General features: G+C 43.4%; 2 protein-coding genes across 6 annotated transcripts in view; one reads left to right on the top strand and one right to left on the bottom strand.

Annotated features, from left to right (window-relative positions):
- Positions 1–12,729, top strand: part of smtnb (smoothelin b) — a 48,050-nt gene extending 35,321 nt beyond the window's left edge. For 2 of the 5 annotated variants that reach the window (XM_035658449.1, XM_035658453.1), the window contains 10 exons: positions 4,914–5,090; positions 5,365–5,440; positions 5,686–5,718; positions 6,638–6,811; positions 7,065–7,127; positions 7,239–7,320; positions 7,412–7,588; positions 7,681–7,807; positions 7,958–8,109; positions 11,003–12,729. In XM_035658449.1, the coding sequence (XP_035514342.1) occupies positions 4,914–5,090; positions 5,365–5,440; positions 5,686–5,718; positions 6,638–6,811; positions 7,065–7,127; positions 7,239–7,320; positions 7,412–7,588; positions 7,681–7,807; positions 7,958–8,109; positions 11,003–11,165 (1,224 nt within the window). In that variant the 3' untranslated portion in view covers positions 11,166–12,729. Of the gene's footprint in view, positions 1–4,913; positions 5,091–5,364; positions 5,441–5,685; positions 5,719–6,637; positions 6,812–7,064; positions 7,128–7,238; positions 7,321–7,411; positions 7,589–7,680; positions 7,808–7,957; positions 8,110–9,768; positions 9,947–11,002 lie in introns of all 5 variants that reach the window. The other 3 variants (XM_035658450.1, XM_035658454.1, XM_035658452.1) reach the window with 3 other exon arrangements.
- A 210-nt stretch (positions 12,730–12,939) lies between these two features.
- selenom (selenoprotein M) overlaps positions 12,940–14,266 on the bottom strand; it is a 3,133-nt gene continuing 1,806 nt past the window's right edge. Inside the window, exon 5 of the mRNA XM_035657672.1 lies at positions 12,940–13,709. Within this exon, the coding sequence (XP_035513565.1) occupies positions 13,479–13,709 (231 nt within the window). The 3' untranslated portion in view covers positions 12,940–13,478. The remainder of the gene's footprint in view (positions 13,710–14,266) is intronic.

Genomic DNA, 14,266 nt, shown 5'->3' with positions numbered 1-14,266 from the left:
CTCTCATTTTATTCCTGATGTTTTATTGCGAGCTTAGATTTGGATTTCCTCAAGAGACGTTTTCCCCTCTTTGCTATGTTGGTTCTTCTTTAGTCTGAAATCTCTGCATTGCTTTATTTTTGTTGGAGGCTACACACCATTGTTTTTGGAAACCCTCTTATAAATAGCAGCAGAGGTTTCACAATAGACTCTTTCACATATAGTTTCATCCAATGCACACTACTACATCAGTTTCTGCCATAATAAGAAGAAATACAGACTTTTATGTGTGCAGAATTCTACATCACTTTGCTCTACTGTGCTGTGTACAGGGCTTTAGTGCTTTAGTACTTTGATGCATGGTAAGACAAGAGCCATGTCCTTCTTGGGTTTTGACCCACTTTCCCTGCTGCCAGTCACATTTCTCTCCACTCTCCCTCGGGGCCAGATTGTTCCTGAGAACTGTTTTGCTTACCTGTAAATCCCAGGAGAGACCACTGTTGCCCTTTGCCACATTGTTCTCTACTGCATACCAGTCCTGATTGTTTTGATATTAGATGAGTCATGCATTGTACTTGTGTGTAAACATATTGGTTATACAGTCACAGCATTAAATTATTATGGTACAAATATATACAGCTGCCTCTTCTGTTGTGCTTGAACTTTTTAAAATCAGTTTAATGCTTGTGATGTATTGGCATGTAATCAAGAATTACAGGCTTATCACATGTTGTCACGTGTAGCCTTATGCTTCTACTCAGACTGCACTTAGAGATACAGTATGTACATTACTCTTTGATTTTTTTCTGCATATACTGCAATATGCCAATAAATCTTCAGTAGGCATTTAGAAGATGTACTTGAGCATCTTACACTATAAACAACATACGCACAGACTTCTGTCACTGCTCTTGGAAAGCTCTTAATTTAACACAGAAGCACTTGGAGCATCCATGTGAGAAGCAGCAGGGTCGGTCAAGTGCCTCTCACTCCAGTCTGTCCCATGTCCAGCTACTTTGCTAGGAAGCCTGAAACAAAATCTTGGAAGGGCCTTAATGTCCTTCCCAACATCCTTCCTCAGAGCCATGGGTAACTGGGCCACAGCTCACTGTTACTGGTTACCCATAGATAGGTAGATTAGATAGGTAGATTCATCTTCCCTCTGGAGGTCTCCTTTGCAACACAACTGACCTGATTAGTCAATACTTGCATTTTTGTCAGAAAGCAATCTGAAGAGGAGTGAAACACTTGCTTATAATTCTGCTCAGCCCAGGCTGACAGCCACATCTAAACATCATTGCCTGCCAGTCGAGGTGTGAAGGACAAGGGCTCTAAATAAAAGGAAAGTTGAAAGAGGGAGGGGTGAGTTTTCTAAATTGTTGCCACTACCCCCGCCCCACCGGCCTTCACCAGTGCCCCAGGACTGACAGGCTCACTGGAATAATGGCGAGGCAGGAGATAAATAGACATGTCCACGGCACCTGGAAAAAGGTGGGTGGGGCTACCGCTGCCTGGGAAACGGGATTCCTTGTATGCTCATTGGCTGTCAGGGTGTTGGCCAGTAAAGAGGGGGGATTTGCTGGGGGTATAAAGAACTTGCATTGTGTTGGAAAGTCTCTGTAGACAGACTGACCGAGAGGACACCTTCTGCCCCCACATCTGAAAAAGGCCACAACCTTTTGATTTCTCTGATCTTAAGCAGTAACTTAAATTTTGGGACACTTGAGTGGATTTAAACTAAAAGGACTTTGGTCAGTGTAAAATTGAGTGCAGCTGGTCTGGCCATGCCTGGAGTGAACCTGGACTTTCTCCCAGCCTCAGAGGCTCCAGAGGCTTTGGGATGTCCAGATAGTGCTTGTGCCGAGTCTGGCCTAGAGGAGGTGATTGGGGATCTGCTTGCTCAGGAAGAGGCAGAGGATGAAGAGGAGCAGTTTTACAAGAGGAAATTTGAATTAACTTTACGGTGTGCAGTGGGGGAGATCCATAGTGACATGCAGGTGTTTGGGAAGCGAGTGGATGCCCGTCTGGAGGAGGCAGCAGCTCAAGTGGCTCCTCTGGCTGAGGCCCTTGCCAGGTTACAGGACGAAAACCTGAGGCTGAGGATTCAGCAAGAAAGACTGGTTAGGCAAGTGGAGATCCTATGCCAGGTAATGGGGCTACCTGATCCCTTACTACATGTGCTGCCCAGCAAGGAAAGCTCACCTTCAATTCCATGTGAAACCAAAACTCCATCCAGTGATCCTCCAACTCCTTCTAGTGATCTTCCATATTCACCCAGTGATCTTCCAACTTCACCCAGTGATCCTTCAGCTTCACCCAGTGATCCTTCAACTTCATCCAGTGATCCTCCAACTTCATCCAGTGATCCTCCAGCCTGCACAATGCAGGATACTGCACTTGAAGCACCACATGATACTTCCTCCTGCACTCCCCGAGATTCTCCATCCATTGCACCCCAGGACACTCCACCAAGCACATCTCTGGATACTCTATCCATCACACCCCAGGAACTTATATCATGTCCCCAGGACTCAGACTCTGTATCTACAGAGACAAGTACACCTCAGAATTCGGGGCCTTCACCTGTCCCACACCCGCCTACCTTCGCAACCCGTCGCTCCCTCTCTGCTCCTTCTCTGATGGCAAACATTTCTTGCAACAACAGCACGGTACTGCTCTTTGTTAATGGTTCTGATCATGACCCCTTTTAATTCAGATAAGCTGCTTGAAGAATGGGAATGTCTTTTGTTCCACTATTGACAATACCGTTGGATCAGCTGGCCGTGAGTTTAACGCGCCATGCCAGTGACACTCTGCTCTGCTCACATACTTGCTGACCTACTGTTCCATCTCTCTTATCTTTCCGTTGGTTTTAATCTGACATAATGGCCTCACTTCATAAAAAAAAAAAGTTTGACCATCTCGGCTGTCAGTCAGTTTTGACAGGTTGTGTTTATGTGGAGGACTTTACTACAATCTGTCAAGGAGGTATTTCAATCCTCTAACACCATGTGTTTCTGTTCGTGTCCTGGCTAGCACTCGTGTGTGTGTCTGCATGCAAGTGTTCCTTTGAGTGGATACACTTCCTGGTGGGGGGAAAGAATGACTATGGAACAGTGGTCCTGGCCTTAAGCTTCATAAAAGCATATATAATCTTCACTTTGGCGAGGACATACTTGGCTTTAGATGTTTTTCAAAAAGGTTTTACTTTTCTGGCTTTAAAAAAAGAATGGGATTTAAAGTCTTACATTCCTGTTTATAGATCGATGCACAGCTTCATGGCATGTCAGGATAACTTGGCTTGATCTCTAGCCTTGTTTCCTCTGCACTCTTGAAATCCCATAATAAACCCTGCGTGGGTGTATGCTTATGTTTGCACTGGTGACATTTTGAGGGATATTGAGTATTTGCTGCATTATCTTCATTATTCATCTTCGTTATTCAACCAGCCAGAGTTCATATTCCTGTCTAATCCTGCAAAGACAGCTGGGTCTGCCAGTCAACTGCTCCAGTAAAGGTGATTTAAATGACTACTTAGGTTACTCTCCTCAGCAGCAGCAGATTGTGATAATAAGGGGTGACCTTATCTGGCCATTTTCTCCCATTTTAGCTATTCAGAATTCTGCTGGTGGAGACTGTGTTGCAAGTAGTGAATCAAAATGTTTAAAAGGATTATAGCCCTTCTCCTATTAGAGTAAAACTATTACTACTAGGATTGTTATGCCACAGTGACTCAGATGCTGATGTGTACACTGAAGCTGAACATCACTCGGGCACAAAGGTTATCTGGGATTTTCTCACCCCACACGCATTCCCTCATTGCCTGACTCAGAGCCCTGTGTTTGGCTGTGTTGTGTCCCAAAACATTCCTTGTCGGTCAAGTGCCTCTCAGTCCAGTCTGTCCCATGTCCAGAAAAATCTTAAAACCAGTGGCCACCCGTGATCATGCAGGACTTTGGCTGTGCTGGGCATTGTCCCTCCCTAGTGAGACCTGGCTTGGCTGGGGCCCGCAGGGAGGAGGCTGGGCAGCTGTGGATAGGGACAGGGCCAGCTGTCTGAGCTATATCTGGACCCGGACTCAGTTACAACAAAAGCACTGAAGCCACAGCTAGAGCCCATAGTCTGCCACAGGCATTCAGCACCATATGAAAATTTAAGAGGTGTTTTCAGTAGGATTTATGGTCACTCAGAATATGCGGGTAGAGCCAGGTTTACTTTAATCACCTATAATGTTATATTTGTTCTCATGGTGCTCTACTTCCTCTTCAGCATGTTCACTTTTGCTCCTGCACTCACCACTCTTTCTGTGGTGGGCTTACCAGAAAGGATGGCTTTGGATGTTTTTCCTCTGAGTTTATATTTGCTAATGCATTGTTCCCATCTTCCAGCCGTACCTGTCACATAAACTCTTGCTTCGCAGCAGTTCAGTATCATTTAGACACTCAGTGTGTCAGTCACACTCCATGAACTACGTTAACAGTAACTTGGCAGAGTTGCTCTCGCTCTCTTGTGCTTACTATCACCCTCTCATGGCTCATGGCTAGAAGGCAGAGGGGATGGAAGAAATGATGAGATATGGTGAGTGGGCAGTCCTGGTACAAAAAGAGATTATAAGAGGGAGCCTACCTCATACACTCAGGCCTATTATGGCTGCAGTGTGTTTAACAAAAATCCTCTTGTGCTTATTAAATCCCAAATGTCAGCAAGCTTTTCATAAGTGTCCAACTTAAAACCTTAGCTCTAGTACAGGGGATACTGCTTGCACTCAGATGGCAATGCTATGTGCATCAACTAAGGTCACAATTACCTTTTTATTCATTATTATTATTTTAATTTATACAATGTCTCCAAACTCTGCAATCAGTAATTAATGTAACCGTGCGCCTGCGTGTATGTGCTCTTGCTCACGCTGTTTGTGTTTGTGTCTTGTGCAGATGGAGACAGAGCCCGTTGTGGCCTCTGAGCCGGTGTTTTCATCTGTCCAGGTGCCGTGTCATGTCCCAGCCATCCCCAACGGCTCCAGCACTCAGGCCAAACACGACGAGCGCTCTGGAAAGTTGACTGCTGAACAGCTGGCTGCTATCGAGGATGAAGAGCTCCTTGACAAAATGGTACTTCACACCCAAGTTATAATTCTGGATTATTTAGATTTTAAAGTTCCACTTTGTAATGAATAGAGCAGCTTCCGTCATGCAGAAAGTTTGTGTATTAGCAGTAAATCTTGCCAGCTATGTGTGAGTATATCTGGAAAAGTCACAGCCCAGTGTTGTGGGTATGCACAATGCTACGTTAGAACTGCATGCATAAATAGGTCCATGCCACTTCGGCTTTTTGTGAGGAATGGTGTCTCATTGTTTCCATTTGTGTTTTTTTTCCCTTCCATAGCTCGATGAGTCAAAAGACTTTGAGGAGAGGAAGATGATCCGTGCAGCCATGAGAGACCTTCGTAAGCGAAAGAGAGGTAACGGCATACGGAAAATCAAACTTCTGTTACTTCAATCACTTGAAAGTTTTTGCTCCATCAATTCTTTCAGGACCACTGCTTTCTTTCAAATCATCAAAGGACACACTGTCTCATTATAATGAAGCCTGATGATTTTTAATGTACTTTTTTCCTCCTTAGGATTATCAGTATCTGTCATTTCTGTACAAGTTTTAAACAAACTTTTTCAATTTCCACATTATTTTTATCCATTCTGCCCTCAGAGGTCATGCTGGGATGTACTCAAGAGGAAATAGGTAGGGCAGGTTGGTGTGCAGTGTGCATTAACAGTTGATACTTGCCTGCGTTTGACTTTTTGCGTGCACTATCCTGTCATTCTCAAACCACTACAATTTTCAAACTGTGTATCTCTCAGAACTCGATGGTGGATAATGAAGGATGTGTTGACAAATTTGTTAACGTGCATGAATGCTGTTGTTTCACACTTACCTCAGTGTGTTGCAACATTGTTACTGAAACCACATTTGGTGTATTCTGTTTTGCAGTGGACACTCACCATATGGTTTTACCAGGCGACTGTTTGCATTGAGCTGACAGTTGAACCTCTTATTGGATTCCCAGATCTCAGTCACTAGTAAAGTCTGTCAAAGTTCAGTGCACTCAGTCGCATCAAGCATACAAAGGGTTCGAGACAACCCTTAGTGCCTTAACCTCTGCAAATATAGAACAAAACATTAGACAGAATCAAATAGAGTTTCAAAATAAATGTCTAAGATCAACACTGCACAGTATGTTTAACCACACACTCAGATAAAAGCTGGAGGTAGCAGTGCACATGTGAAGGTATCTGTATTCTGGACATGAATTTGGCACAGCCTTCCACAAGGACAATCAGAGTGTGTTTGTTCCTTTTGATCTGTGATGTTTGTGCAGTTCATATTACTTGACAGCTTTGGCTCGGCTGTGAGCCTCCCACCTGCGGGTGTTTGTGTGTTCAGAGGAATTTTACGGTACTGTGGAAAGAATGCTGAAATGTATCGCCTCAAATTTGGAAGCCATTTTTTAATCCATCTTTGTGGCAGTCAGATGAGGTGCTGGCAGTTTGTTTAGGACCTCTTGTCCTCCTCCTCCTCTTTTTCCACTGACATCATCTCTCCACCTTCCCCACCACCTTTCCATCCCTTCTCTTGTCTCCTCTCCTCTCCTCCTCCCCAGACCAGAGAGAAAAGGAGCGCGAGACCCGTCTGCAGGAGCTGCGACAGCAGAGAGAAGCACAGAAGGGTCGCGCTGGGGTCGGAGCCGGAGAGGTGGTAATGAGGAAGGTGGAGAAGTCAGCAGATGGCTCCAGCCACAGTCAAGTCACCAAGACAGACCGCTTCGCCAAGTCTGGTAATTTTTTTCTCTTCTTTTCCTGTCCATTTCTGAATGTTCTTTAAACCTTTATTGAACCTGTATTTAACCACTCAAGTCAACAAAGAAACAGTTCTTATTTACAGTGACTTATTATTTTACAATCGCAACACACAAATCTCAGGGAAAAACAGTTAAAGCGGAGGGAAAATAAATTATAAGAGCACTGACAGTCATGAAATGGACCCTGTCCAATGTATAAATCATTTAAAGTGTGTATTTGTGTGTTTAGATGATGGGAGCAGATCATCACGCAGCACTATGGTTGAGGCCAGTTATGTGCAGAAAACAGACAGTGAGTCATTACTTTATTTTGCTCTCTCTGGCTCTCTTACAATACTGTGAAGTCATTACAGTCTCATCACCAAAAGCATTTATTTGTCTATGTGTTTGTTTATTATTTCAGGAGGGACAGTCCAGTCAAAATCATACAGCTTCAGCTCTTCCACATCATCCTCTTCCTCTAACACAAGCAAAAAAGTGGGCAGGTAGGTTGTAAAACGTCAGCGCAGTGATTACACTAAACTTAAAATCCGTGCACTTTCACAAATTAACTGGTTCTACATATCCCTGCCTCAGTGTGTTTGATCGCGAGGATGACGCATCATCTCGCAGCGGCGGCGGTGGGTTGGCTGCCGTGGAGCGGAGGCAGGCGGAGAGGCGCAAGGAGCTGATGAGGGCTCAGACTCTGCCAAAGACCTCTGCCATGCAGGCCCGCAAAGCCATGATAGAGAAGCTGGAGAAGGAGGGAGGCGGGTAAGGATAAACATAGAGGTATTGCTACCAAAGAAAGAAAAGGAGCAGGTGAAAGCATGTAAATATTAACACAAACTTAACTTTTCTTTTAGCCCTGGAAATCAAGCAGTCGCCAAGGTAAACAAGGTTCAGCGTTCCACCAGCTTTGGTGTGCCCAACGCAAACTCCATCAAGCAGATGCTGCTCGACTGGTGCCGCGCCAAGACCCGCTCCTATGAGGTGAGTCGAGTAGCCACAGCAACGCACTGTGTGCTCATCTTTAATATCAGGCAGTGAAGCTGTAGCTGATAATATTCTCCTACTCTGGGAATGTTTCCATCACTTATCTATCATTGCCTCTGTATTTATTCTGTTTGTCTTCTCCCTCAGCATGTGGATATTCAGAATTTTTCATCCAGCTGGAGTAATGGCATGGCATTTTGTGCCCTGGTGCACAATTTTTTCCCTGAATCGTTTGACTACAGCTCCCTGAGCCCCAGCAACCGCAGGCAAAACTTTGAGGTGGCCTTCAGCACTGCAGAGTGAGTACACGCACAAAAAAAAAAACAGTTTTGTCCCAGTAACATGTCCACTAACCACATAAGTTATGTTATTGTTGTTAAGTTTTGACGGAGGAAAGTGAGAGCATCAACCGACTTTGTTGGAGAAACCACATCAACTGCAGGGAACCTTTATTTTTGAATATGAAGAGAACCCAGCAGAAGAAGCTACTGCAGGCATAGATTTAAGCTCTCTTAAGCTTAAAGATAATAAACGTTATCTCCCACCCGAGGCAGTCACCGAGTGAATACACAATGAAAATCAAACAATCCAAACCAGTTTTTCTGTGCCGCTTCCGGCCCAAACCAACACATTTATTTGTATTATACAAACTTTTCACATCACCTTTTCTCGTTCCTCTGTAAAATCCACTCCTAGATTTATTCAGTATTGCTCTTTGTCAACATCCACTTGAGCCTGAAGTACGGAGGCGGACGGAAAACATGTGGAAGATCCTCGGCTGATGTCCCGGTGTTAACTTTCCCTGTCTCTCCCAGGTGTATCGCACTACCTCAAGGCTGAGCGAGCCCCATTACTGCCACTACCCTAATTACTCCACCTCTAAACCTCCACTCTCATCTGTCCTCTACCATGAGTAACCACTGTGACACCCTCCGTCTGCTCTAAACCAGAGACCCATGAGCAAACCCTCCCCAGACAACCACCAGGTTAAAAAGAATGGACGAGCTTTCGGCTATGCCTCCGATATCCCCCCTCCTTTTGACTCCTAATCTCTTTCCTCTCCTGTGCTTCTCTCTCTCTCATCCCTCTTGCATCACACCATTCACACTTGTGATGCCCCCCCACCCACCTCTGTGTGTGTATGTGTGTTCACATGCTACCAGTAGGATAACGTCCATGCGGATGTTTATATCAATTATTTATTGCTCTCAACACCGGAGTGTAACCCAACCACAGCCCCCCCCCGTCTTTCCACCTTTGTGTTGCACTATCACTCACTTCCCTCGGGCACTCCTGACCCAGCAGTTTGGTGTTATCTGGAATCACAACATAAACACACTCACACACCATCCTGTGCACGAGTGTGTTTTTAGAGTCACCATATGGTTGTATCTTTTGTGTGTGTGTGTTTTTTTGTTTTGTTTTTTTTTGCAGAATCATTGTTGTTTTTTTCATCGTATTTGTGACAAAATGTAGTCGTATTGAAATGGTCGAAAGTCTCTTGTCTTAGTGCACAGAAAAAAACAACAACAAACAAAAAGGCTAAATGAGCATCACGTGACGCTCATTTGACATTTTGTTTTGTCTTATGTATGTATGTGTGTGTGTTTGCCACATACTGTATGTATCATGATGTTCATGAAGCATGTCAACTCATGGATATATTTGTGAACACGAGAATGTAATGTTATTGTTTCTTTTTGTGTCCTTTCTCTCTCCCTCTGTCTTTTCACCCTCAATCTTTTTCATTTGGCTGCTCACTGCTTTATCTGTTTTTTTCTCCTCTTCTTTTCCACTCTTTCCCACAATGTGTCCCACTATCTGTCCTGTTCCTTCTTCTTATCTGTACTTCCTCCTGGTCCTCCTTGTCCTCTTTATTTCTCTCTGTTGGGTCTGCCTTTTCTTCCTTTTCCTCGTCCTCCCCCATCTCTCTCCCCCCCTGCCGGGTGTGGGCACAGGAAACTAGTGGACTGTCCCCAGCTGTTGGATGTGGACGACATGGTGAAGATGCGCGAGCCGGATTGGAAGTGTGTGTATACGTACCTGCAGGAGTTCTACAGGGGTCTGGTGACGAAGGGCCTGGTTAAAACCAAAAACTCCTCCTAGAGTCGCACCCCACCTAAATCTGAACCCATGGTGAGAGAGAGGGGGTGAGCCTACGAAAGAACCTCACTTTGGTTCGGACAGACTTAATGTTGTGGAGGGTGTGTGTATGAGTGTGTGTAAATGCATGTTTTAAGCAGCTGATAGGATTTATATCAAAAATAGTGGTTCAGAAAACTCCTTTATTGGCTGCTTTTGGATATTTGATCCTTCATGTTAATCTGAAGCTACTGAGGTCCAAAGTACCAAACATGGTATGTGTGTGTGCGTGTGTGTGTGTGTCCATGTGTGCATTTCTGCATAGCCAGACTATGGCCCAGGCAGAGAGCCAGGACCATCTGCAGCTCAACACTTTAAAAGGAACTGCGGTATCACAATGTTTCAAACTGAGGACCTAAGAAACAAAGCAGAGAACGGAAAGGCTGTGTTGTCCACTGACTTTTTATCAAGTGTGAGTTTACAGGTGTTTATGTACTTGGCTTGTAAAGCCTTTCAAAGATACTGTAACAGCAAAGTGCTGAATGACTCATGTCTTCAGTTCCTTAAATAACAAAACAGACTTTATGTTGTAGACATTTATTTTCTCATGCAGGAGATTTATGATTGGTCTGTTCCTGTTACTCTACTCTTGGTTTGTGTCAGAGGGTTTGTAGTATGTGCAGATAATGCCACCCTGTGGTCACTTGCTGCATAGCTCACACGTGAGGTCTCAGTTCCTAAAACTGTTTATTTAAAAAAAGCACACACTGTATTACAGAAGTTTATTTATAGAGAGCTTTTAAAGGGTTTTCCACACAGTGGTTTAAAGAAAACTAAGACAAAAAAGGCTAAAGAAAGTAGAGCATAACCACAACAAGGAAGGGCCAGAGTTGGTCAGGACAGATAGGTGTGTGTATGTGTGTAGCTTTTTTAACTATTGCAGTTCCACCGGTTTGGTTAATGATCCCAAGAAACCACCTAGTGGATGACTAAATATGAAGTCTGAAGAGAATATCCTCCTCTCTACTGCATCCCTGGTCCTATCCCACTTCATCTGTTCATCCTCGTCTTTCTCACACACACTGTCTCTCTCGTATGCCTCTTCCTCAGGACCTATGCCAACTGCATGCCATTGCTGGAAGTGGAGGACATGATGATCATGGGTAATAAACCCGACTCCAAATGTGTCTTCACCTACGTACAGTCTCTGGTCAACCACCTGCGCAGATACGAGATGTCCATGGGTCGGCCCTGTGACCTTGTGCTCAGTTAAGCATTCAGCCTCAACGTGGCGTCAGCCTCAACGTGGCGTCAGCCTCAACGTGGCGTCAACCCCAACCTCCTTCTCCCATCACCAGCCCTGACCACTCCTCAGCTCCATCCTCACCTGATGACCGCCCTCACACTGATAGCGCAGGTCACAGAGTTACACATCCGTGAGGGATAAGTTGGGGATTGTGTGTGTGTGTGCGTGTGTTTGTGTATCAGATTGCGTATTATCTATGTTGGCAGTGGTGATGTGTATACAATATTTCAGTTCTCCTCTGAACACAGTGTTAAGTCCACCTTTCTCCAGCGAGAGAGCACCAAAGTTTTTTAAAAGACTACCTTTTAAGCTTTAAAGTTTTGTACTCAAAGCCAGCTTTGTACCAGGTGATATTTAACCACGGTGGCTGTGTCACTACGCCATCGTACTGAAAAACGCATCAAGAGAGAAGAGAGAAATATTTTTATAGTATTTCCCCTTTTAATTTATTTATACCTACATTTTTTCTGCTACACATTTGTAATTATTATTTGCTAGCATTGCTGTTGCTGTTAATTATAACTGAAGAACAAAAACATACCCAACCATATGATGCGTTATTTGGTTTCATTTCGGTACTTTTTAATTTTTACCAAACGTGGTTGGCTTGAAGTATTTTAACTAAGTTATTATTCTCATGTTCATGTAAGCAATTAGCATATTACTATTTACAACATGAGCACAGGAGTGTTCTCCTTTCATTGCTCACATGGATGCAGCATTATTATTGCTTCAGTCCAACAGAGTAATCTCACCTTTCTGAACTATACAGTGCTACTGAGAACATGTTTCAGGTTTTATGAACATTGTATCACTCCTGTGTTACTGTATCATCATTAATATTATTCTAACAGCAAAAATGTCTGCAGTCCAGCAAGTTTTGCTCTGTTTGTCTGACAGCATATGTACAAAAAAAAACCTCACAGCGGTGCTGCCATCATCGCCCAGCATCACTGCCTTGCCCTGCCAAACACACTCACACACAGCTCTTTTAGCGGGCTACTTATTTATGCTTGAGTAGATTTTTTTGAAATATATTATTTTGTATTTTGTTAGTGTGTACAATATGCTTTTAACGGTTTTGTTCAAAGTGAGTCGATAAGCTCAAGCTACCACAATGTTTTGTGAAACAAATCGCAGTCACTCTTTGGACAAATTAACAGGCATGATGAAAGCCGGCTTTCTGTTTAAAGTTTATAAGCAATAATGACTGAACATTACTGCCTATTGTTTATTTTACAACATTAAGCTAGGGAAATTTTTAAATGAAGATTTTTATCCAGCTTGTAAAATTAAGGTTCCTTTTGAGATGTCTAAAATCCAATCAGAGCTGATTTTGATGAAATGTATTTCTTAAAGCTCTGTTTTTATAGATTTAGAGAAATGACTTGAGAATTATTCCACTGCTGCCAACTGAAAAACGAATACCTTCCACGAGGCAGTGAGTGCTGTACATAAGAGCTTAAACACATTATAATTTCATGTTTCTGTGCACTACAGTTAAATGTGAATGGAAATTAAACCAATTTGAGAAATGAATTTGTTTGTGGGGGATTATTGCTTTGAATTGTCTCATAAAACACATTTTTATTCCCTGTACCAGATTATCCAATATGATTATATTCATACTCTACCTACAGGCAATTTAGAGTCTGCGATCTCCAAAATCTACAATTTGGAGTGAAAATGGAAACCGTAATGAGAACATGAATATTCAATACAGACAGGACCAGGCATAAGATTTGTTTTCACATTTAATTTTTAATTTGTTTTACAACGCTTCCACTTCTATCCTCTTGTGTGCGTCAGTCCGACCCACTAGAACATGTAGCATCAACCTCAGGCCTGTCAGACAGTTTTCAGCCTGAGGCTTCATTCAGTTTCACAGTAGGAAGGAAGCAATCAGACACACAAGAGAACTCAAGTGAGGCGAGGATCCTGAAGAAAGAGCTGACACATGATGGACCAAGAACAAAATAAAACATACACACTTCCAGTCTTTTGTGTTGGGGAGTAGAAAGCGGACTGTTGGGTTATTATTGATGCAAAAATAAAGAACACACAGCAAGAACAACATGTGCAAATTCAGACTAGACCTTCTGAGGGCCTTATGCTGAAGCTAAGATTTTGTCCTTGCCCGAGGGCTGATCCATGATCTGCTGGCTTTATTCTGAAATGATGAGCATTTTTTACCATCAACTGCAATAACCAGCTGGTCGTGGAGCAGCTATGGGGCAGAGTGGTACTGTGAGATTCCTACTTTTCTCCACTCTTGACAGGTTATAGGTCGGTATGCTTGACTCCTTCTTTGGGCTCTGAGGAGGCGTTGTCTGTTACAAGAGAGGAAGTGGCGGGTTTGTATGCCGGCTCATCTTTAAACGGGCTGTCTTTGGCAGGAGAGAAGCGGAACTCCTCCGGCACCAAGTCCTCTGGTTGAGCCTTCTTGTAGAAGCCCAGCTTCCCCAGCAGCTCGTTGATCTCAGAGCGGGTCATGTCAGACAAGGCAATCCGCTGTGAAAGACACGCAGGTTAAATGATAATTCCAGGGTAAATTTAATTTTCTGTCAATTTTAATACGGCATGAAAACTGCATTACACATGTTATTCATGATAGATTGTCAGTGCAGCAGCATGTGATTGTGAGCCATTTTAATACATTATGAAATAATTTTTTCCCCTTATTGGACTGGAGTTGATAGTGAAGCTGAGACAGGAAACAAGGGGAAAGAGAAGGGTATGACAACAAAAGGTCCCTAGTTAAACTGGATGTTACAGTCGTGCCATGCACTGTAACCATACCAGGGTGCTCCAATGGGTTTAAAATTAGATTGGTCATTAATTATGAAAGTAAAAGCACTACTCAATATTTTATATTTACAAAGGGTCAAATAACCTGCTGTATGTTACCAGTCCAAACTGCAGACCAAGTTGGTGACTCGCAGGTCACAAAAGGACCAAATCTTTGAAGCATCTAACTATACGGCCAGTTATATTTATATTTTCAGATGTTTAAGCTAGAAAGGAAGTGAAAACACAATCTCACATGAATACTAATGTGTCAGCTGGAT

This window comes from Morone saxatilis, unplaced genomic scaffold (assembly GCF_004916995.1).
Source record: "Morone saxatilis isolate NCDOM2014 unplaced genomic scaffold, NCSU_SB_2.0 Contig16, whole genome shotgun sequence".
NCBI lineage: Eukaryota > Metazoa > Chordata > Actinopteri > Moronidae > Morone > Morone saxatilis.
This window is presented reverse-complemented; position numbering and strand designations above follow the sequence as displayed.